Source organism: Dermacentor albipictus, chromosome 1 (assembly GCF_038994185.2).
Source record: "Dermacentor albipictus isolate Rhodes 1998 colony chromosome 1, USDA_Dalb.pri_finalv2, whole genome shotgun sequence".
Taxonomy (NCBI): domain Eukaryota; kingdom Metazoa; phylum Arthropoda; class Arachnida; order Ixodida; family Ixodidae; genus Dermacentor; species Dermacentor albipictus.
Window position 1 is genome coordinate 489,925,060 of NC_091821.1, and position 23,910 is coordinate 489,948,969.

General features: G+C 48.2%; 1 protein-coding gene across 1 annotated transcript in view; it reads left to right on the top strand.

The window, feature by feature from the left end:
* The window catches only part of LOC135912879 (endothelin-converting enzyme 2-like), a 219,294-nt gene that overhangs the window by 38,261 nt on the left and 157,123 nt on the right, over positions 1–23,910 (top strand). The window contains exon 8 of the mRNA XM_065445457.1: positions 21,696–22,283. Within this exon, the coding sequence (XP_065301529.1) occupies positions 21,696–22,283 (588 nt within the window). The remainder of the gene's footprint in view (positions 1–21,695; positions 22,284–23,910) is intronic.

The following is a 23,910-nucleotide window of genomic DNA, read 5'->3' on the forward strand; positions in this document are numbered from 1 at the left end:
CGAATAATTGCCTTGATTCCTTTTCCCGAAAAGTCGATTGGTTCACCTTGGGCAGAAGCTGCTTCTGTAAGAAACACGCTTATTGCGGTGTCGTGTTTTCCCTTTTTAAATCAGCGCATTTAGAATGTTTGATATTCTTTCGCTTACGTATATGTCGTGAATATATATATGTTTATGTACCCTTAGATTTACCTAGAAGTGCCTTGGTCATCTGCAACTCTTCGCGCTACGCACTTATTAAACCTGGTTTATTTCACTATAATATTGTTTTCATTAATCATTGTACCCTGATCAATAGTCCACCAACAAAAAAGGGAGCATAAAATGACACGGATCAATATATTGTTCTTACGTATCTTCATGTTGCAGATAGGCGGCGGCTTCTGTGGCAAATATTAAGTGCTACTCTAGGAAAACAATGTTAAATATAGCAGTTCACCTGGCTAAAACTGCAATTTGTACCGACCGATGAGGGTCGCAGGTGCAACAAAGCAAATGAAACCATAAGAAGAAGATTACTGCAGAGACTTTCTCCGAGAAAAACTGGGTGTCCGCCAGCGTCCGCAAGGTGAACCCGCGCTTGCTAGCATCCAACGGACGTGACGAAAGCAAAAAGACATCATGGAGTGTAACACATGCCTCAAATATGTGTACGTAGTAAAAACGTGCCAGTATAAATTTGAAGTTCAAATAAAGCACCGTTATTAGAGCGTACGCACGCAAGCTGTCTCAGCGCCCGCAGCAAGATTACTTTGAACATGCCGCGAAACGCGTCCCCGCCCCAATCCAGTTCGCCCGCAACGCCCTCGCACAATTTTTCTATACGCGGCGCCTCAGCGGGAGAACGCCCTTTGGCCCCCCTCGATCAATATCTGGTACACTCTACCCAAGCCAAAGAGGGACAGCCCACTTTCTTTCGCTCCCCTGCGGCCACTTCGTTAGTTGGCATTAGTAGCGCAGCACTCGCGCCATCTTTCGTAATATGTCGCAACCACACCGAACGCCGCTGGCACTTCGCTACGCGGAGAAGCCCGATTACGAGAGACGCGAGAGCAATGCGGGGAGAAGAACATCAGGAAGCACGTGTGACTCAAGCGTCCCCACATATCCCCCACTTCAATCACTACATGCTCTAGCGAGACATGTCCCATGGTCTAACATCAACGCATGCTTCCTGATCAAGCGGTACATGGGGTAATGGCCACACAGAGGAAATGTCCATAACATGTGCTCCGACAGTGCCTCTGGGCTCCACCACTGCCGTTCTTTTGTCACAGCAGAATCTCTGCAGAGATGACGGCAAGACTCAGGCCAATGTTCCGGAAACGGCAACGTAGTACTCGACATGAGCAAGCATCCCTCACGCCGTCATGTCCTATTTGCGAGAGCGGCAGTAGCCGTTCGTTACTGCTGGCTATTTTCCTAGCCGCAGGATTGGGAGCCTGTCTCAGGCGGTCGCTGAAGTCGCTGCGCCGAACTGCCACAGGCCTCTCCATTGCCTGGCTCGATCGTAGTCCGGAGCAGCAGCGCAGACAATGTGCAGCAAACCGGGGATTACTCCACTCATGCTGCGTTCCCAATGCACTCGACAAACACCGAATTAGTGCAAGGGAGAGAAATTCTGCATGCGCATTGCCCACGTGGTACAATTTTTAATTCTGCTAGCAAAATATCAGGCGGCTACTCAAATGCTAAGTTAAAGTATAGAAAGCTCTGTTTCTTGAATCAAACGAGTAATTTCCATTCGTGCGAGGCTAACTTGAATAAGGGAAGCGAAGTGCGACACCTCGACGCCACATGCCACTAGGTTTTGTCTCGCCACCTGGGACAGCCAGTTTCTTAAAGCCTCAGGCCTAATGAGTCGCTACCCCAATAACAACCGGCATGCAGACAAACAGGCAGCCACGAGGCCACGTCGGCCCTGCGACCCACCCGCTCGCTGCATCCGAGTTGATAGCCTCTCAGACGCTGTGGCCGCAGAGCCCGGTGCCAGCAGCTCGTAGTGGCACCCGTAGGCCGTGAGCATCTGGCTCCCAGAAACCGTGACTTCAAGAGTCGAAGAGACACGGGGAGCTATTTCCATAAGAAACACAGACTACCCGCGACGCTTCTATACTCACTCGCTTCAGGCATAGCAACGCTCCGCGGGTGCTAAACCTCGTTCTCGCCGGATGCACACCGTGTGCCTCCCGTACGGGAGAATGTCGTTCAAGAACACTTGCGAAAAGCCTTCGCATGTCGAAAAGTTGAAACACGCTGCAGCAACCGTCACTTGGCTCAAGAAAGCACACAGCTCACGCTAACGAGCAAAATCCACGCCAGGCCTACGCTTCGGCTAGGTCTAAGCAGCAACCACACCGACCGTCGCCGACGCGTCGCTACGCGGAGAAGCCCGATTACAGGAGACGCGAGAGAGCCATGCGGGGAAAACATCAGGAATGCGTCGGAGTCGAGCGTCCCCACAAAGTGTGTTATGAACGTAACACACTTGAACAAGCACAACTTGTCCTTTCTAGAAATTGTAGCGAAAAAGAGGAACGCTATAGTGGCCATCCTCTCCAGCGCCTTCCTAGTGGGTCAATGTCTCCGGCACTTTGCACGGGGAACGCCATTCGTGCTGAGAGTCCGTGCCCGGCCCTGGTGGTCTGCCCAAACACTGGTGACTAAGAATATACCTTTACAAACGGAGGAGATTGGTGTTATAAGGACATATTGGTTCATTGACTGATTGAATGTCACTTAATAAAATAAGCTAGGCGAAGCGCAACTTGTCCGCTTTAAAGCGGCATGGCTTATTTTCCAGTCTCCATAAATATTAAACACTTTAACGGTGGCCATTTTCATGGATCATACATTTCACTGTAGCAGTAAAAATTTATTTCAATGCTACGCAACTACGAAACGTAGTTTAGCGAGACTAAAAAAATTACCACTATTTGGCGGACGGGTCTTACCGTACATTAAGAAGCTTAGAGAACTAGAAAATACACCATGACATAGTAGCAGACAAATTCTTCTCGTTGCCGCCTCAGAACACCGTGGGGTCAGTAATCTCGAAGGCCTCGGCTGACCAGTAGTTGGGAATTTCCAATGAGCACACTGGAACATTTCGCGTATCCGATACAAATAACCCGACATCATCTCAGCATAATTTTTAACGAGTGTATATGGATTCCATATAAATTTCGTGTAACTTATCTAATAATACTGCTGAAAACCATGGAATATTATTGGTCTAGGTACACAGTCGTTTTTCTGACTCAGTATTTTTCTATTGCAGTGTTAAATAAAAAAACATTTAGCAACCACCCCAATTTGTCCCATGAATGATTCCATCTTATCACTTATTTGGCAAACCCGTGCCCTTAAGGGGAAGCTTTAGCTGACGACAAACTCTGAGTTTTCTATTGAAATACAGGTAAAACATACAAATGATATTGTGAGATAGCCGCCGGATTGAGTTGAATAGCACTCGCTGCAATTGAAAGAAAAACTGCATTTTTAAGAGATTTAAGAAACCAACTCATATTTAGAATATTCTATTTTCGTGCACAAAAATGGCAAGATAAATATGTTAGGAGAAGTAGAACGCTGGAAAATTCAAGTCTCGAATGTTGTTTCAGGAGCTTTGATTCAGCATGCTAACGACTGTATGGTGTGTCGTTGTTATCTTGTACTGTCTCGATGAGCTTGAATGCATCACTGGCGCCACTATGGGCACGTAGATTTGGTGCTTCTGTTTATTTGGCTGGCTTTGGAATTACTGCGGTTATTTACTTATTGTATCACGGCGCAACCTGCAATAAAATGCGAATTTCATTCGAAACTTTCCACACGACCACATTCCTCTGTTCTTCTTTACCGACGAAATTATCAAACCGAGGACGAACGTCGTGTTTACGCATGTGCCTAGACTACCCATTTTTTTCTCGACTCCACCGAGTGTAGGCAGAGTCGCTGCTGAAGTCTCGCTGTTTTCTTTCTTTCATTTTTACAGCCAGGTTGTTAACGTGAAGGCCCCGCGCATGCGTTCCCAAGGAGGTTGGTGGGGGGGGGGGGGGGGGGGTTATTCTGGCGTGTTGGACAGGAATGCGTGCTGCGATCCCGGAGATTGTGCAATATCGCAAGAAGGTGAGGCAAGCTTCAAGCACTCTGCCAACTTCCAAATATACGTTAATTACCTGGGTCCAAATAGAACCACTTAAATTCGGTGCTGTAAGAGAAGCACTATATGTATAAAACAGTGCACTTTGTTTAGCAAGTAGGCCTTCCTGCGCTTATATGTTTTAAATCCTGTTTGACGAATAATGAGAGGCGGAAGGAGTGTGGCAACGGCGCCTGTGCACGTGTTGTTCTTAAAACGTTTATTAAAATAACCGTAAAAAGTTTCCGACCCCAGGAAGTGGACCCATCAGGGCGGAAGGAGGTAACGAGGAGGACGTTAGTTCAGGCATTATAGACCATTCTTGAGTCTTGTATAAATCCAATTAATGAGGGGAATATGAGGGGCCAGATCAGGAGGGGGGGGCAGTGTGAAGGCGCCAGGCTTCCAAATCCTGGCGCGACAGAGTAGGCGGGATAAGGTGGCTACCGCCCTTCTGCGGCGCTCGGCAAGAGCCGAGCAGCCCCAGAAAATATGCTGCTGATCCAGCAGCTGGTTGCCTGGAGAGGAACGGCCAATGGCTGATTGCCAGGTCTGGAGGCGCATCCTATAGCGCGGCGCGCTGGTGTCACTACTGCCTCCGTGACGATGCGTCGCAGGCGTGTGGCTTCAGCACGGGTAAACTTCCGGGGCAGAGGTGTAGGATTTTCTGGGAGGATGTTCCGGAGCGCAGCACTTCGTGAATGCGCTTCTTCGGTTATAACGCCACGTGCAAGGGAGCTGCAGTCACAGCAGTGGTACATGTGTCGGCGTAGTGTGGTGCCATATGAAAAAAAAATATGATTTCATAACGTATGCAGCCCATGTGTGCAGCCTAAACAGCTGCGCTGTTAATCCGTCTTCATAGGAACGCTTCGCCCCACGATATTTTTTAGGGGGGAGGAAAGAGGAACGTTTGTGAGGCACATTGAAATTCAACTCGAAAGCGGTTCTGTGGGGAGTCTGTATCGACCTGTTCCTCACAGTAGCATTCCTCAACAAGCAGTATATTTAGGACCAACGACAACCGCAACTGAGGGGTCGCGCTAGCCTAAAAGCCCGAAGTTGACCGTGAAGTTACATTCAGGATTGCGGGCGTAAGAAGTATTTCTTTGACATGCTGCGGTAGACAGGACACGTTTCATTAAGCCATTGCTTGTCAGTAGACTATCAGTCAAGTTTCAAGCCTGTGCTTAGCTCGGCAGTGTCGGACGAACCTACGATGCGTCTAGTTCAGTGCTTGTGACTGAGGGTTGGAATTGTGAGCTCTCGAACCTAGACAAGCAATCAGTTGTAGTAGCTTCAATGCCGCTAGGTTGTTTTGTTTTATTTTCTTTCAGAACACAAGTTCTCCCAACCGTATGTTAACTCTCGATGAACCTGCTTGCCTGTAAGCGCGCCATCCCCATTAATTTGACAGCATCCGAATCCTACACCACTCTTCTTTAGTAAAGTGTCAACGCGCTCACTGACTGATATGCCATTCTGAGTGGGTAGTGTGAAAGTAATGGCAGCGTATAGCAAGAAATGGTGCAAAGATAATCATAGATTAGATGAACATTCCAGTCATGTATCTGTTTGCCAGGAACATTTAAATGTAACTTCTAATCTGTGACTTCAGGTTGTCTCCAAACTAGCACCCGAACTCTGCAACCTTGGAATCAGTTTTAGAACGCAGCTCTTAAATGCCCGTACCTGCGTTGAGCGTCGGCGTGCCTCGGCGTCGTCGGCGTAACCGAGCGAAAGAGTAGAGCGAAGGATGAATGAGGGAACACGGAGCGCAGCAGCAGATGAAAGGTGAAGAGAGAACGAGGAGGAAAGCCGAGGAGGAGGCTACAATGAAAGCGTGAGGTGGAAAATGGAAGAGAAGGTTATGGCAAAAGCGCGAGTAAAAAAATGGCCAGGCTTAGCTTGGTTAAGCCAAGAATGCGTTGCATATTGCGCGAGTTGGGGCCCAGCTTTTCCTCCGGCTGTCGTGACATCACGTCACGTGGTTGCGCTGAAGGCACTAAAGTTGGGGCCCAGCTTTTCCTCCGGCTGTCGTGACGTCGCGTCACGTGGTTGCGCTAAAGGTCAATGGTGGCTGCCCGGCCGCGTCCAAGGGCTGAACTGAGTGATTGCAATATGCAACGCATAAACGTGTAGGGCCACACCATGGCTATGAGATGGCGCAAGAGTAGCGCGCGTAGTCTATTCAATTATGGCATGCAGTGAGCGCGTCCAAAGTTACTAGATATGAAAACAAAGCGCTGCATTAGCGGAGGCCTGTTTAGCGCGGCTGCTGTGAATCGCGGCCACGCGTCACCCGCTCGGTGCCTGTCGAAATGTCCCGATTAGCAACGCAGTCGCGCCACACTTCGCTCCTTTTGTAACGAGTCGCACGGGATAGATGGTCCACGCCAGCCAATATATCTCGAAGTGAAACGCGTATGGAGCTGCGCTCAAATATGGCATTAGGGAGTATAGTATTGCCGGTGAATCTTTTTCCCAACCCATTCTCACAGTTGTAGCATTTGCAAGAATTAACATAATGTTGCTGGTTATGATGTACCCATTTTTCTCTGGACAAGCATGTGCTAAATTTAAGGAATGTCTATTATCGAAGGCGGGAGGGGCAGGTAGATCGTGGCTCGAACTATCCGGGAGCACAATTGGTAGTTCCCTAAACTGTGTACCGGAATATTATTCAGAACTTCCTAACTCATTCGTGGATAAACAGGATTAGTACAGAGTCGGAAGAACCAGTATCTTTGTAATCCCGTCGTGCCTTGAACTTCGCAAACAAATTCTCACTCAACCTGACACTCATTCTTATTTGAAATACTTGAAGGTAACAGTGTTCTATGTTATTATTGGCCAAGGTAAAAATAAATGTCCATTTAACGACCAAACGGTAGCACAGGCACGTACCCAGGATTTCTTAGGGGCGGGGGGGGGGGGAGGCAACAAGGTAACTTTTCCAGGCAAAGGAGGGGGTGGGGGTGTATTTTTACTAGTGTCATTGTGAATAACTCCCACCATTTGCCATGAGGACGCGTAAACCCAATAATGAGGAATGGAATATGGTGTATCTCACAAGTAAGCCTGTGGGATATATCTGTCCTTTACTTGGCAAACAAGCAACCACATTAAATGAACTCGCGCAGGAAAGGGCAGGAAGAACACTTCTAACAACAAGTAAATAAGTGAAAGTGCAAAGCAAGCATTTCTAATAGTGGTTTTTGAATTAGCTCTGCAAGCATTCTACAGAAATATATATATGCGAAAGAATCCCATGGGGTTCTTTTGGATCCCTCGTTTCCTGTTCTACCAAGTTAAGTGCCAAAACCGACTCGTATAATTATTTGACAAGTTGTGTAACGATGCGCGGCCGCCATTCCCGTACAACCGCGTAGAGCGCAGAACGCTGCGGTTCTAGACGTACTGCGTCCACCGCGGAAGGTTAGAAAAACACCCACATAAGCACAGAAGTGAAGTGGCCACGTCAGGCGGCCCGTTTTATTACTGTTGTTGCAATCTCACCGCTGGCACCCATTGTTGCATCTGGGTCGCAAGCCCCAAGGGTAGCGTTGGCCTGGCGGCCTGGGGCACAACTGGAAGCATCCGAAGGTCCCGGCAAAGCATGAGTCGACTTCTAACAGAACAACTTGTCTATTCTAGCACCGCAATAGAGCGGCCGGTCAGGTCGACCGAAGTGGAGAGACGGGAGAGCACGCTACTCGACGGAAGAATTCGGAGCCACTCTCTTGGCGTCCGGGGCAGCTGCTTTTATAGTCTCGCAGTTGAGGGCAAGAGCGAACGCCTCGTCAGAGGCACACGTGACGGCGGGGCACGGACACGCTGAGAGACACGTTGAGACGAGTAGGTGACGCATCCACCGGGCCGGCGCCGGTCAGACCTCCTCGCTTCACAGTTTGGGAAGCTCCTCTCCCCGGCTGCCGCACTTTGACAAGCGTGGGCACCAACATGCACACACACACACACACACACACACACACACACACACACACACACACACACACACGATGACACGTGGCATTGAAACATGCCTGGACGCGCATGGCAGGAGGCAGCGCTGAACGGGCCAAAATGTCCGCCGCTTTGAACGAAGCCCCGGCGTCCGTTGCGTCCGCGCCGGCTATACCGCGCGTCGTAGGCGAAACGTAACAGACCGCCCCGCCGGGAGAAGGAGATCCCGATGGTCCAGGGACTGCATCCGCTGTCCGGAGGGATGTCGCTCGATGATGCTCATAACCGAAGTCGGTCGTCCTTCGGCGTTTCTTGAGCGCAGCGCACAGAGAAGGCCTCGTTCTATAGTTCAGGTTCACACAGGACACTGAAAAGTGACTACGGGAGAGTTGACATTTTTGTTCTCGTTCCCGGCAAGCGTTAGAACTACGCCGAAACTCAACCACTCAGTCAGCAAGCACGGCACAACCCTCACTAAGCCATGCCAGGCTCTTTCCCCTTTTATACCACTGCCTAGTTCCTTACAGTAGTCTAGCAGCACTCAGAACGCGTCCACAAATTGGAAAATTGCACTAGAAAGCACCTCATCACTTTGAAACACTAAACAAAAGCAATATCTTAAAAATCCTGCCTCAGGAAGAAAAACATCAGTAACAAACAACTTTGAGGCTAATTCCTACGTTAGGGGCTTCGGCTGAAGCCATCGGCGTTACCGTAGAGACTCCCCTTTTTGTAACGCACCTCAAAGCAATACTGTTGCATAGCGAGGCTCCAGCGCAGGAAGCGGCCATTTGTGGAAGAGGTGGTCTGCAGCCATTGGAGAGGGCAGTGATCCGTCTCGAAGCATGCGAAGTGGAGACCGCAAAGAGCAACCGCGCACTAGCTCTACTGGCGAAAACCCCGTAGCCGCATGCGGCATGGTCCTCAATGCAAACATCACCCCAGGCAGACACAGCTCCCAGTCAGTTTGTTGTTCAAAACACAATGCTCTCAACACGCGCTTCATGACGGAGTTGAGCTTCTCAACGGAATTCGACTGTGGGTCGTACACTGAGCTGTGTAATAGCTTTACCCCACACCTTTCGAGAAAAGCTGTCGTCAAAGCGCTAGTAAACACTGTGCCCTGATCTGATTGGATTTCCGCAGGAAAACCAACTCGCGCAAATATGGACAGTAGTGCGTTGACTATCTCAACTGAGCTGAGTTCTTTAAGCGGCACTGCTTCAGGGAACATTGTCGCTGGGCAGATCACAGTCAAAATGTGTCTGTACCCCGTGGTTGTTACCGGCAGAGGTCCCACTGTATCAATAACGAGCCGTCTAAAAGGCTCCGTAATGATAGTAACCAACTTCAACGGCGCCCTCAATTTGTCCCCTGGTTTGCCCACCCGCTGACAGGTGTCACATCTCCTCACAAAGTGGTCTGCGTCCCGAAAACACCCTGGCCAATAGTACTCTTGCAAGAGACTGTCCTTAGTTTTCTTAACTCCTAGGTGTTCGGACCACGAACCCCCATGCGACATGCGCAACAGATCCTGACGGTAGCACTGAGGCACGATCAGCTGATCGAACTCCACTCCCCTGCGGTCTTGATACTTCCTGTACAGGACCCCACATCTTTCCACAAAACGAGCATTTTTCTTGGCGATGCCTTCTTTGACAATGTAGCGTATGTTTTCTAGGCTGCCATCCTTTTTTTGCTCGGCTATCAAAGCCGACCAGCTGACTTTTAGCAGCCTATTAAGTCCGTCTGACGTAGGCGCGATGAGCAAATCTGCAGATAGCTCTTCTAATTTTCCCTTGTCGGGCATTCCCTCTCCGGTATCTGGTGCCTTCAACGCTACAGGCTCAATTTTATTCAGTTCAGACGTGCTCTGAATATCAGCTTGCTGCGCCTCTGACCCTTTCTCATTGTTCGACAGCGTCGGCCCCGCAACTACCGCCTTTGCAGCGAGCTGCCGAACCTTCGATCTGGTTAAGGCCTGAACGCTAGCCTCACCAAACAAAAGCCCCTTCTCGCGCAGGAGGTGATCGGACCTGTTCGAAAATAGGTACGGGTGCTGGGGGCAGCATAGATGACACTGCGGCCTCCGTCTCAAGCGCTCCGAAAGGTCCTTCAATAAGCACTTTTGCTACGGGCAGACACACGCTATGAGCTTCCACGGCTTGCTTGATCCATGCGCACTCGCCCGTGAACATATCGGGTTCTACGTAAGAAGGGTGAACTGCATCCATTGTAGCTGCGGAATCGCGAAGCACTCGGCACTCTTTCCCGTTCACGAGGAGGTCTCGCATGTGAGGCTCGAGAAGCTTCATGTTCTCGTCAGTGCTGCATAATGACAAAAACACGACTTTTGTTTTTGTTTCCGGACACTGCGCCGAAAAGTGACCCGGCTTCTGGCACGTATAACACAAGCGCACTTGCCTCGTCTCGAACCGCTTTCTGCGTTCGGCTTCGGCTGCCGCTGTCTCTTTCCGTTCGGTCGGACTGCTTTCCCTCGCATCCGCACTACGTGCGTCCCCCCTTGCTCTCATGGGCGTGAACTTCGGCCTCTCAAACTTGGAGCCAAATTCACCCTTTGACCGTCCTTAGCTCCGCGAGCCCGACGCGTCACAAACTCCTCGGCTAGCTCAGCGGCTTTAGCCACCGTACTGACGTCTGGCCTATCCAAGACCCAGTACCGCACGTTCTCAGGTAACCGACTATAAAACTGTTCCAGCCCGAAACACTGCAGAACTTTCTCGTGGTCACCAAACGCTTTCTCTTCTTTGAGCCACTCCTGCATGTTTGACATTAGCCTGTAGGCAAACTCTGTATATTACTCACTTCTGCCTTTCTCATTTTCCCGAAACTTCCGACGGAACGCCTCCGCTGACAGCCTGCACTTTTTTGGCAGACTCGATTTCACTTTGTCGAAATCCTCTGCCTCCTCTCTCTTCAAGCGAGCGACTACGTCTGCCGCGTCGCCGGGTAACAAAGTGAGCAAGCGCTGTGGCCACGTTTCCCGAGAGAACCCCTGCTTCTCACACGTTCACTCAAAGTTAACCAGGAACAAACCAATGTCCTCTCCAAGCTTAAACGGCCGCATCAGGTCAGTCATTTTGAACAATACTCGTTCTCCTGCACCGTGTGCCTGACTTCCATTACGAGCGCGTTCCATCTCTACCTCGATACGCTTCATTTCCAAGGCGTGTTGACAGTCGCGCTCTTTTTCTTGTTGCTCTCTAAGTTCGCGCTCCTGTTTCTCTTTTTGCTCTTTAAGTTCGCGCTCCTGTCTTTTTGCCCTCTCCTCAATGGTCTCAAGGCATTCCGACAGCTCGTCATCCTCAGCTTCTAACTCAAGAATAACCCTTAGCAGTTCTGGTTTTCTGAGTTTGTCTGAGCCATCTAGACCCAACTCTCTTGCAAGCTCCAGCAATTTCGGTTTGCGCAACGACTTCAAATCCATGGCTGCTCTGAATGCTGCTTTCTCTACTGTCTACTATTGTCTTGCCGCAAACTAACCCGGCAGCAACGACAACCACAATTACCAGCTCTGTTTCTGACACTAACAAAAGCCTGGCAAAACTCAGAAGAAAAAAGTCCCGCACTCACCAGACCTCGCAGCCAAGAATTCAGCGCAGTCGTTCCGCTGCAGGCAACCAGTCATCACACAGGGCTTGTTGCACTGCTCCCGGATGGTCGTTGTGCTGCTCAGCATACAGTCAACCGCATATCTTCGCTGCTGGCCTCCGTTGTCGCGATCCCACCGCTGGCAAACAGTTGTTGCAATATCACCGCTGGCACCCCTTGTTGCATCTGGGTCGCTAACCCCAAGGGTAGCGTTGGCCTGGCGGCCTGGGGCACAACTGGAATCATCCGATGGTCCCGGCAAAGCATGAGTCGACTGCTAACAGAACAACTTGTTTATTCTAGCATCGCAAAAGAGCGGCCGGTCAGGTCGACCGCAGTGGAGAGACGGGAGAGCACGCTACTCGACGGAAGAATTCGGAGCCTCTCTCTTGGCGTCCGGGGCAGCTGCTTTTATACTCTCGCAGTCGAGGGCAAGCAGTGACGTGACGGCAGGGCACGGACACGCTGAGAGACACGTTGAGACGAGTAGGTGACGCATCCGCCGGTTCGGCGCCGGTCAGACCTCCCCGCTTCACAGTTGGGGGAGCTCCTCTCCCCGGCTGCCGCGCTTTGACAAGCGTGGGCACCAACATGCACACACACACACACACACACGAAGACACGTGGCATTGAAACATGCCTGGATGCGCATGGCAGGATGCGTTACGGCAGTGCTGAACGGGCCAAAATGTCCGCCGCTTTGAACGAAGCGACGGCGTCCGTTGCATCCGCGCCGGCTATACCGCACGTCGTAGGCGAAACGTAACACTGTAGAAGCGTCATTCAAAACACAGCGAATTGTACTCCACTCCCGGCGGCGTTTTCTCTACTTCCTTTTAAATAAAAAGATGTTGATCCATAAATATCTTCACATACAACGAATAAATTTGTTAATTTTCCCTTTTCCTTCCCGTTTGGCTGTTGCCTCGGCCCCCTCCTTTTGTAGATCGCTTAATTTGTAAACTCCTCGCGACTCCTGCTCCCAGGTGCCAACTTTGCGCGTAAAGTGCTGTACAATTATGGGAAAACAGACGAGATGACAGTCATACTGCTTATGGGTTTAACGGTTATTGCAGGGCTTGACGATGGACGCTGTTTCGCATGATTTTGTTTTCCACCTGACCTAACCCCTATCGCGGATATACGGTTCCGAGGATCTACCAGCGTCACGCTGAGCCCTCATTCGATGAAATAATAAAGCAAAAGGAAACGTTAAACGCAACTGGCATTTTCACCGACCGCAACCCGTTTCTCAAGCATACAGACCAGCTGACTACCAATCGAATCCCTTTCCTGGTTCCTGAATCAGTCTAAACAAAGAAGGTTGAACTAACGAAGAAACAACGATGAGCGTGACCGTTGAATAGATGGTGGCAGAAAGTGAGAAAGGCATAAAGGAGAGATGATTCAACCTACGGTGACAACTGAACGCATCTCGAGTTAATCGCGCGACCACCGAATTGATGAGAAAACTGGCCTTCAAACCCCATGAGGTGCCGACAAATACCGTCATCCAAAAGAAGTCACAAAGGCAGCAAAATGTTGACGCCGAATAGCTGTCAAGTGTCAATATTGACTTGGCGGCGCTTTAGGAACGTGTGTAAGGACTGGTGTCGTGGGCAGGGAGGGGGTGATGGGTATGGCCGCTTAATTTCGCCCCGCCCACCCTGCAAGGTACGTGCGTGCGCTCGCAGTTAAAATAAACCACAGTGTTGGCAATATCGATGAATGAATAATCGATTAAATGTATCCCGTAAAATGATTAATCTTCGTCGATGTCCACCTTTTATTTGGGTGACTTCATTAATTAGACGTGTTCGATTATTAGTTTTCGAAAGTTTGACAGGATTGGCGCGAAAATTTTGAAATCGTACTGGATTGGCGGCGCACGAGCACCGACTATGCGGCTCTGATAGAGCGACTGTCGACTCTTATTCTGAGTCTTGATTGATGCCGAGCCGAGCGCGTCCCCATCTCTTCCCATACACCGCACACGCCACACAATGCCGGAGGTTTAAAATGCTCTCACAGTTGAAGGCATGATATAGCAACCCGGTAAACTGATCGCCGTGCCGCTCTCAGTCTACTAAACACGTAGCACAGTATGCGCGTACGTTTGGAGCAGGTATTTGACATAGCGATGGAGTTCATGTCGATTCCAGCAAATCTATTGCGCCCGAGCATATATTCCGGCATGCTGGTTGTGCGGCCTTTGAAAGAAGGTGTCGGTTCCGACGAAAAACCCTTGCCAATCGACATTCCTTCGCTTTGTAGATAAGAGCACGTGGTTGAAAATCTTAAACTAGTAATATTCCTTTCCCTTGAGCACATTGCAATTTCTTGCATACTGGAGTTATTGGACTTCACCTTTCAGTTAAGTCATTTTTCTTGTTTAACTACTGTGAAGTGGTTTACTAGTACCAGTTATTGTATTTAATTCTGAACGAAGTGTCATATTATAACACACATTGTCAATGTTTTCAAAAGCCACTAGTACCAACTATATTTAGTCTCTAGCAAATTTAAGGTCATATTTTATCAAACTTATGCATACACTTGTGTTTCAAACTTGTTTCCACCTCTCATACCTGCGAAAGTAGATAACTGCGTTTCAAACTTTTTAAAAGTGCACGGCATAATTATTGCCGGGCACTTTTAAAAACTTTGAAACACAGTTATCTACCTTTCTGGGTTTCAGAGGTGGAAGCAATATCGAAACACAAGTCAGTTCGAATAATAATTAATCGATGAAGAACCCTGCATCGTCCAATGCCGCGTTAGTAATCGTTATCCAATTTTAAAACAAATTATCAACCATCTCTAGTAACCCACAATCAGTGGAATGCTGCATGTCAACTTCATTCACATTAGCCATATAGTTTTAAACATTGTCGGCAGCAGTGTCGCTACGACCATGTATTCTGGTGTGTTGCTTCTTTCCTGCTTTTTTTCACGTTCACTTACGTGTTGCTACTGACGCCATGCTTCACAGAAAGTGAATGTTGTCCAATAGGTGTCTTTCACAAAACCAGTCAACGAGGCACCAACGACGGGCCGAATTCCACAGCCGACTTGCGAGCGTCTGAAAATAGCCCCGCGAATGCAGAGACAATGAGAGGTCTCCTCGTGCGCCAGCGAACGCCAGTTGTGGCCCGAAGACCGAGTCAGAGCCGAGAGTTGTCAAAACTCAAAGAAAATATATTCTTCAAACAAGGCGGATACATAAACTCATGCACGCTTTGGCTAGGCACCTCACAACACAATTCAGGTGGGTGTTAACAAGACCCTGGAAAATAATTAACGAGAAGCACGAAGACTTCGACACGTACGATACAATTAATAGGAATACCAAGTGTCCATTCGTATTCACCCGTGCTGGTCTTGAGGCAGACATCCTCGACTTAACTTGAGGCAAATTTCGAAGAAGGGACTTCTCCCGGAAATGCCCGAGGAATTTGCGTCACATCTCTTCGACGGCGCCGTCTCCCTGCCTTGATTCCAGAACGGCTCTCTTATCGCCTTCGCCGGCGTTTCTCAAACTTTCTGCAGGACACGTGCTCCCATGGCGTAAACAAAGCCTGGGAATGTAGATAGCTCTCGCGGTTTCGGCCGCGGCCGCTGAAATGTTTTCAAGGGGGGTGGTGACTCATCCGTTGGCGCACATTCTCGCTCTGCTCGCCGTGTGTCGATGTTTGAGAGGGTGTTTATGCGCGCACTCTCGCTCCTCTTTCTCTCTCTCGAGACCGTCAACTTCGCGTATCTTGTAGAAGCTGCTAGCACAGAACACCTGTTAGCCCCGAGAACGAACGCGAGCGGCGTTGCGAGCGCCGCTCGCGTGACGTCAGGGCACGGACTCGCGCCTGTCGTCTGCTACAGTTCGGGCGTTGTCCGGGCGCTTTCTGCGATGTTTTCGTTTGTTCGCCCTCGTTCTCTCTGCTTGTATACTTATGGCGGTCGTCTCAAATATATTTTTTCGACGTCTTCCTTTGCGGACATTTATTCAAAGAGCTAATTTCTTAGACAACAATGCAGCTCTCGAAGGCAACGCTACAGTGCCAGCCGAAGCGATGCAGACCAGCCCATTGCGGGTTTTTCATACGCGGATAGACAATCGCAAAAGCATAACCTATAGGAATCCAGTTATGATACCATACCTGCCGCGGTGTAACAAGTATGTCACAAAGCCGGCTATATATGACTTCTACAGCAGTTACGTTGATTTTATTCCGCTAAAACAGGTTTGCTCACGACGAGTAGTTCATGGTATAATATCGAATTTTTGCATTTCCTCACAAAAACGCTCGGCAGTAGCATGGGGACTTAACTAATACTGGAGCTTAGATTACACACGCCTCACTTGCTTCTTTAACTGCTTGTCAACATTAGGCGGTTCTTCACGTGTTTATTTTTTTTAAGCGGCGGAAATTTGAAGTAAAGTTAATGAAGGCTTACAGCTATTTACAGAGTACAAATAGAAATGTACCAATATATATTCCCTTTTCCGTGCTACACGTTCAACTCACCTCTTTAGAGCGCGTTTGTTAATGATTAATAATGTATGTTATGTACCTCTTTCTTTGTCTATGTTACCAAGTGTATATCATTTATTTATTTCAATGCCGCAGTGTGTTTTGCATTGTTATTGTGGAAATATTTCACTGTTCTTTCATATATTGTATAACTGCAATGTTTTATGGACACTATATAAATGTAATTTATATGGCGCTTGATGTGTTACCCCTTGCAGCCATATTGTACCTAAGGGGGTGAGGTTACCTCAAGCCGCGTCTGTGCAGCTTTTTTCCCTCATCCACCTCCATTTACCACTCCTCTGCACATGTGTGTGCGTAAATGGAAATTAATAAATGAAATCAAGCTCACTTGAGAAATTTACTGGTGCTTGTTGCTTGAGGAATATACATGACGAATCTGTTTGGCGAACTGACACAGGCTGCTCGGCCCAATTTTTTTAGTGAAGCATGCCTGCTGGACCGCATAGCTGCAGCCAGAAAGAAGTCGAAGCGTCAATGACTAGTAGTATGGGACATATTGAAGATATCGAAATTCACCCGGTGGAGGGTCAGAAATCAAGTGAAAGTATATGCAAGGCTTGTGGTGCTTTCTTTATGAATCTTTGCGATTGGATTGGAGCACACTTAATTTAGCCTGCAAGGTTCCCTTTTATGTACCGACGAAGCGAATAGTTATCCGTTTGTATAATTAAATACCGCTGGATCGAGACATGGTGAGACAGAAGGTGCTTGAATTTTCCTTTTGTAGACAATCTAAGCTGCGGTGTAGTAGCTCGAGAATACTTTAGCCATTCCAGTTGGCACTGTAAAAACATGCTGTATGGTTTTAATTCTAAGTTGTAGTGAACTGATTGGTTTCGCGAACATAGCGTGCCTCGCCATGCGGACAGTCGATTGCTACCGTTACGTGATCAGGGGTGTGCCATATGTCGATAAAGGCTACTGAGGGCCACTATGAAACATTTCATCACTTTCAATTGAGTGGCTCTCGATCTTAACAACTAAAATTTTCTCTCAGGTGATTGCTACTATGGTGTTTGTGAATTAACTATGTAAATACTCTACATGACGCGCCGTCGTGTTAGCAGCCATGAGCAATTCGTTTTTTGGAGGCCTGTTTCAGAGGGGGATGAAAGTAGCAGCAAACGTTTTCACAAGAAGTGCGCGCCTAACTATTTTTGTACGCATTAATGAATGGCCATATTTGAATAGAACAACACACCAGAGTAATAGGAATCATGATGACAGCTTCGCTGGGCAGTGTCTTTCTAATATCGGATAACATGTTGACGCCAATTACCAAATTTTTCTTCCACGTAAAATGCAATGCCTCTCATAGCTAAATACTAAAGGAATGTTAAGTGTTTAGCGAAGCATCATACACAACTTCGCGCGTTGAATTTGCTTATTCTTTTTTCAGTCAAAATTTACCGATAGACACGGCGCATATATGCATTGCAAAACCTAGTAGACCCCTTTAACGTTGCTTAGCTTGCGATATCCAAGCCGCAAAGTTTCTCGACTCACACGCTTTTGAAGAAGAAACTGTGGTTAAGGTATGGCAGCTGAAAGAAGCCGACGTATTCTTCAATACGTACGGCTCGAGCCACCCATACCCCAAGCATACACGAAGGGAACGAGCGCGCGCGGCAGCCAAGCGAGCCGGAGCGAGCGGCGTCCTGGCTGTGACGTCACTTGCGAGACGGCGCCACTCCTAATACTCGCCGCCACGGAGGAAGGAAACTGAGAGGCCCTGACGTCACCCTTTGCGAAGCAAAAGTCCAGCCGGAAGTTGGCGTTGCTCATGGTGATGCTCCGCCTTTTGTGCCACCCTCCTCTCTTGTTTACATCTTTCGCGAAACCACGCCGCGCTGCGCGTGGTTTCGCGCGCTCCGCGCGCGCGCTCGCGCAACATCCGGCAGAGCACGGTGCAGGTAACACAGCGCAACAAGACACGGTGACTAACGCAAACCCGCCCACACAGCGCCTTTGCCACGGCACGAAACCTACCAGAGCAACACGTGTGAGCGCTCAAAAAATCAGAACAACGCCGCCATTGTGGCCCAAAAGGCGTGGCCATGCAGCAAAAAATAAAAATAAAAAAGCAGCAAAAAATGAGAACCTATACGTCATTTCCGCCACACTTTTCTCCTAGCGCGCAGAGGGGGTCGGGCCTCTCCTTAATTTCCTTCCTCCGTGCTCGCCGCTAATAGACCGTTTTTTGGTAGGCGCCGCCATATTGTGAACGCAGTGGCGCCGCCGATATATGAGCAGCGCCATACTGGCTTGGGTGAAAGCGGTCTTTTGCATGGCAGGTATACGCTTGGCGGTAGGTCCTGGCGTTTGTTTTCGCGGTCGTGCGGTCTGTTTAGTATGACGTGCGTCTTCTACTTGGAAAACGGTTCTGTGAGACGTGCTGAAGTCGTTTAAGGTGTCATGGCCGGAATTTCTGCTGGCGTTGAGGTGGACGGAACACGCAGTGCGATGTCGGCGCGCATATTTGAGCCTACAATCAGCCTCGGAGATCCATTGTGTATTTCTGAGTGTTCCAATCACTAATGCGACCTTATTGCAGTATTATCCTCTATTTCTAAGCTGCGGTTTAGGAGCCATGAAACATGGCCCCTAAACCTTTTCATTTTTTCCTCGAACTATTGGAGAATGGAACAGTCGAGAAACCATTGTCGAGAAACCCACCATGCAGTCATTTTTAAGTGCTTTATAATTCCATCAGCCTTCAATTTTCAGCAACACATCATCTCGCGACATATGGTATGGTTCTCCCGCAAAATGCTTCGATAAGTGATGCATTACAGCAGTTTGTCATATCGAGCGACACGCATGTGCAGCTTGAATTGTCCATGTTCTGATTTCTTCTTTCCTTGTCAAGCACTCTTGCAATATATCATTGTACAATTTTTATATCTGTAGCACGGGTTTGTACGCAAGCGACGTGCAAACTATTGGTCTTTCGCTACTTTTCAGTGCGTAGTGCGAGCCTTGTGTAGTGCATTCTTGTCTTGTTATTTTAGAGCGCAGCTCTTTGGCGTCCGTTCCTGGGTTTCGCGTCGTCGTCGGCGTCGTCGTCGTCGGCGTCGGCCTCGTAACCAGCTCGCCTCCGCCGCCGCGCTCCGCCGCCGCGCATGCGCGCTGTCGGCTCTCCGGGCGAGGGAGGATGATGGAAGGGAGGAGGAGAGACTGTGGAGGAGGGCTGGCTACACAAATGGCTCTTTGGCGTCCGTTCCTGGGTTTCGCGTTGTCGTCGGCCTCATAACCAGCTCCGCCCCCCTTTCATCCCCCCAGCGCTAGCAGCGACCGACTGATACCGCTTTCGTGAGTCCGCTACCGCACTCACGAAAGACGTCGTGCACTTCCTGCAACTCGCATTAACCGTCCATCGATCCACACCGATGTTAGTAGTGGGGGACTTTAATGTTGACATAAAGACAAACAGCAATTTCCTAACACTTATGCGGGAGAACATCCCGTTCCTCTCGCTCGTAACGCGTCCCACGGCTGTGACAACCTCGCGAGGCACTTGTATAGATCTCGTCTTTGAGAATCAAGCATTGGTGTACCAAGTCGAACATATATCAGTCTATTTCTCCGACCACAAAGCTTCCTTCATGACTGTCAAGAACTGTTAATGGAGTCTTTGTTAAAGGAATACGTGTGAAAAATAAAAAAAAAAATTCTGTGATAGCGCATACATGTGTTGCTCGATTTCTTTGCCTCAATCTATCGAAAAGGTGAAACAGCTTATTTGCTGCGCTCAAATTTCGCATTAGGAAGTAACGTAATCGTCGGTAATTTTTTGATCATTTTTTTCATATGTACTGTCCACTCCTGCCTACGGCCTTCTCTGAAGGCTGGCAGTATTTCTCAAATAAAAAAAATAATAAAATACTCACGATCGTAACAGCGTGGGTACCGTTCTGCTACGATAGGAGCTGTAACGTGATACATTGACAAGCGTTCAAACTGTTCGCTGCAGGTTACATTGCGTGACTACTTGGTTCTATGGATGAGGTTTCCGCCCCCGAATAAAATAGTTTTGGCAAGTAATAGCAGCATACCTTACAGTCTGAATTAAGCTTGTCCAGCAAAAGGACCGTTTACAAACTGCGCGAGCGTCCTAAGCAGGGGTAGGTGCTGGAATACAGATATCTTCGTTTTATATACCGCATGGTACAAGCATATGGCATCAGCGGTTATATATTCATAACCGTTGTGCGGCGTGACTATGCGAGGTCGTATTGCGGCGTTAGCCCGTTTTCTCTTGCTTTTTCGAGAAAGAGGATGATAAGATAATTTTTTTCGGTTGTTTTCGTTCCATTCTCTACGACGCACTCACACGTATTACGGAAATTTTGTCCTCAGAAATAGGCATCGCATTCTTTTTATGTGATCCCTCTCATATATTATGGCTGTATACAGGCCAAAAAGGCAATGCCGACGCGCACAGCTTACATATGTATCGTGCTGGTTCACCAACAGCAGTGATCGCTGTGTTGAGCAGCGCCATCAGCCTCATGCAGGAAGGCTAGCGTAGACATATAGTAATTTGAAGCCTTCTAGACTTGAAATACGCGAGAACGGTGCCGGTGCATCACAAACATTTGATAGCGCCTGCCGCTTAGATGTTTCGTGGCTGCCTTAGGTTGGCCGTGCACGAGCATGCTCTCTTATGCTTTGTTTTACTCCCTACACCAAGCGATCAGATAGTGAGCAGATTTACCATTTCATGCTCCTAATACAGAGACACCGGTTTTCTTTGTTGAACTAAAACCGATATAAGCAAAATAGTTCATAAGACATACACACACCACGAAGATAATGTGCGTACACCACGGCTGATAAAGCGCGTCACATTTTCGCCCCCAAGAGATATTTCTGCCTACTATAGTTGCCGATGCAACGAAAGGCTGCCCTGACGACCTTACATGAAAGGACATGGCGTAAATTTCACAAAGTATGATCTAAAACATCTCGAAATCGTTCTGCAGCACGCGACAGCACTACTTCCAAGCAGCGCCGCGCCGGATCTGCCAGGCCAGAAAGGAGGAAAGGCTCTCCGCGCGCCCTATCCTCCTCGCCCGATGAAGCGGTCTATATGAACTCGTAGTCTCTGTTGATCGCGGCGGTTGTCCGGGGCGTTGCGCTCTCTCCCTCTGTCGAAGCTGTCGCGGAGCCGACGGGCTCTTTTGCCGGCTTGGGTGATACGCGGCGTGTGCTTCGTTTATGCGCACTTTTGCACCTGTATAAAAGCGAGGATCGGTCTGCCATTCAATTTGGACAGACGACTTACTTTTTTGTTTCACATCTGTTTGTTTGAAAACGTTGCAGGTACTATGTGATGTATCATTGTAAACGTGTGAATGTAACAGACTCTCAGTGAAAAGCGTTTTCTCCAAGCAATCTATTGCTTTCCATTTCTCCAGCCAGAGAAAATCTCCGAGATCAAGGCAGAGAGCGTTACGGACGCAATGACGTCTGAAGTCGCCGAATCATCGACGCCAGGTAATGCGGCGGATGTGTCGGCCGAAATGACTACTGAAATGTCCACCGAAATGACTACTGAAATGTCCAAGGAAATGACTACTGAAATGTCCACCGAAATGACTACTGAAATGTCCACCGACATGACTACTGAAATGTCCAAGGAAATGACTACTGAAATGTCCACCGAAATGACTACTGAAATGTCCACCGAATCGGCTACTGGAATGTCCAAGGAAATGACTACCGAAATGTCCACCGAAATGAGTACTGAAATGTCTACCGACGTGACTACTGAAATGTCCACCGAAATGACTACTGAAATGTCCAAGGAAATGACTACTGAAATGTCCACCGAAATGACTACTGAAATGTCCACCGAATCGGCTACTGGAATGTCCAAGGAAATCACTACCGAAATGTCCACCGAAATGGCTACTGGAATGTCCAAGGAAATGACTACTGAAATGTCCACCGACATGACTACTGAAATGTCCACCGAAATGTCGGACGTCACTGGACACGAAATGGTAACGTCTTTTTATATCTGCATGTTTCTATTTATATTCTTATTTTTATGTTTTACGAATCATGCGTTATTAAAGAATGTGCTTACGACTCTTTTGAGCTATAAAGTAACGATGGCGTGTGCTGCGCTCAGGTAAGTTGTATGTCTTTGATGCCTCAGGATAAAGCTTATAAAAAAAAACGTTAGTGTCACTCGAGCAACGCTTGCTGGCGGCGCCGTGTGGCTTCCGCCCGTTGGTAACCCACATGGTGTCAGCTTCCAAATGAGCTGACAGCGGCGAGTATAGATGCCGTCGCCAACCTGACCATCGGCGCCGTAGTACGTAGTACATTACTGCGAGCTTCGAAGAAGATGCTTCTCCTGCTGAGAGTCTGCTAACCACTTTGCACCCTATATAGTCTTTCTTAAGTACACATCTGTGGACCCGTGAACACTGTTTTGAAACCATTTCCAAAAAAAAAATATTTCCTTGCGCGGACAGACAGGTTCAGCCCGATTTTTAGCTTGTGACGGGGTGTGTTCAGGTCAGGACATACTAAGGTGGTTCCCGACTACTGTTAGTTCTCTTTTTTTGCGTATTTTCGGCCGAACATCGATTAAATTCAGGTTGCCCGAATTTCGTGTGAGAGGCGGTATAGATGTGAAGTGAAAGGGTTAAGGTGTATGAAATTGTGCTGGTTATACTAGGGCGTTTTGATGTGTGCAACGTTTTGCGATTCGATAACAAGATTTTTGCCCTATTTTCTTACAACTTTTACGTGTGAAAAAAATGTTAGAAAAGTAGTCGCAGTTCCGCGGTGTTAAAGGATTTTGTCTAATATTAAAATTTAAGTGATAATGAAATAATGTTGGAGCCATTTTGAGACTCTCCTTATCTGAAGATACCCAGCTGCTGATTCACTGCAGTGGCGTCATCGCACTTTCCCACTAGGCCGGTGAATTTGCGCGGGGAGCGTTTCTGATAGCAGCTCTAAGTAGAAAGGATTGCCAGAAATAAGTTCCCCCTTCTATTGTTGGAAGACTTGTACGCAGTCTCGCGTGATTGCTACCTAGACCTACCGTAGTAGGAATTGAGATGCAGGAGCCCTGAAAACTCATTTCAGGCCTACAAAGAGGCATAAAAACACAATCTGAGTTAGTAGTCTTTACTACAACAAAAGTAATGAGTTCAGAGTTCGATATGAAGGGTATTTTTATTGTATTATTACAAGGAGACCGCAGTTGCGATGATTATACATAGGTCATGAAGAGGCTGAATTTTCTCGCTTTAATGAATTATTGCAACTTGCTTTTGCTGCACTAGATTTACCAGTCCGGGGTGGGTACTTCATGAAGCTTTCAAAAATATAAGCGATGATTATTTTTAAGAGGTCTCTCAAATGCATAATTTCTCGCTAATTTTGCAATTTTGGCACTTTGGGCATCTTATATGCAAGTAGGTGTTGCAGTTGCATACATCCTTTAGTTTGCGAGAAACCTTCTGAAGATTTTTCAGCAATGTTTTCACCTTCGTCGCCCTGGCTAAAATGGCCCTCACAAGAAAACCACTGATTCTGGGGTCGTCAGAGGCAGTTGCTCAAAACCATAGTTTGGTAAATTGGAAAAACATGCTGTTGGTGTCATAAACT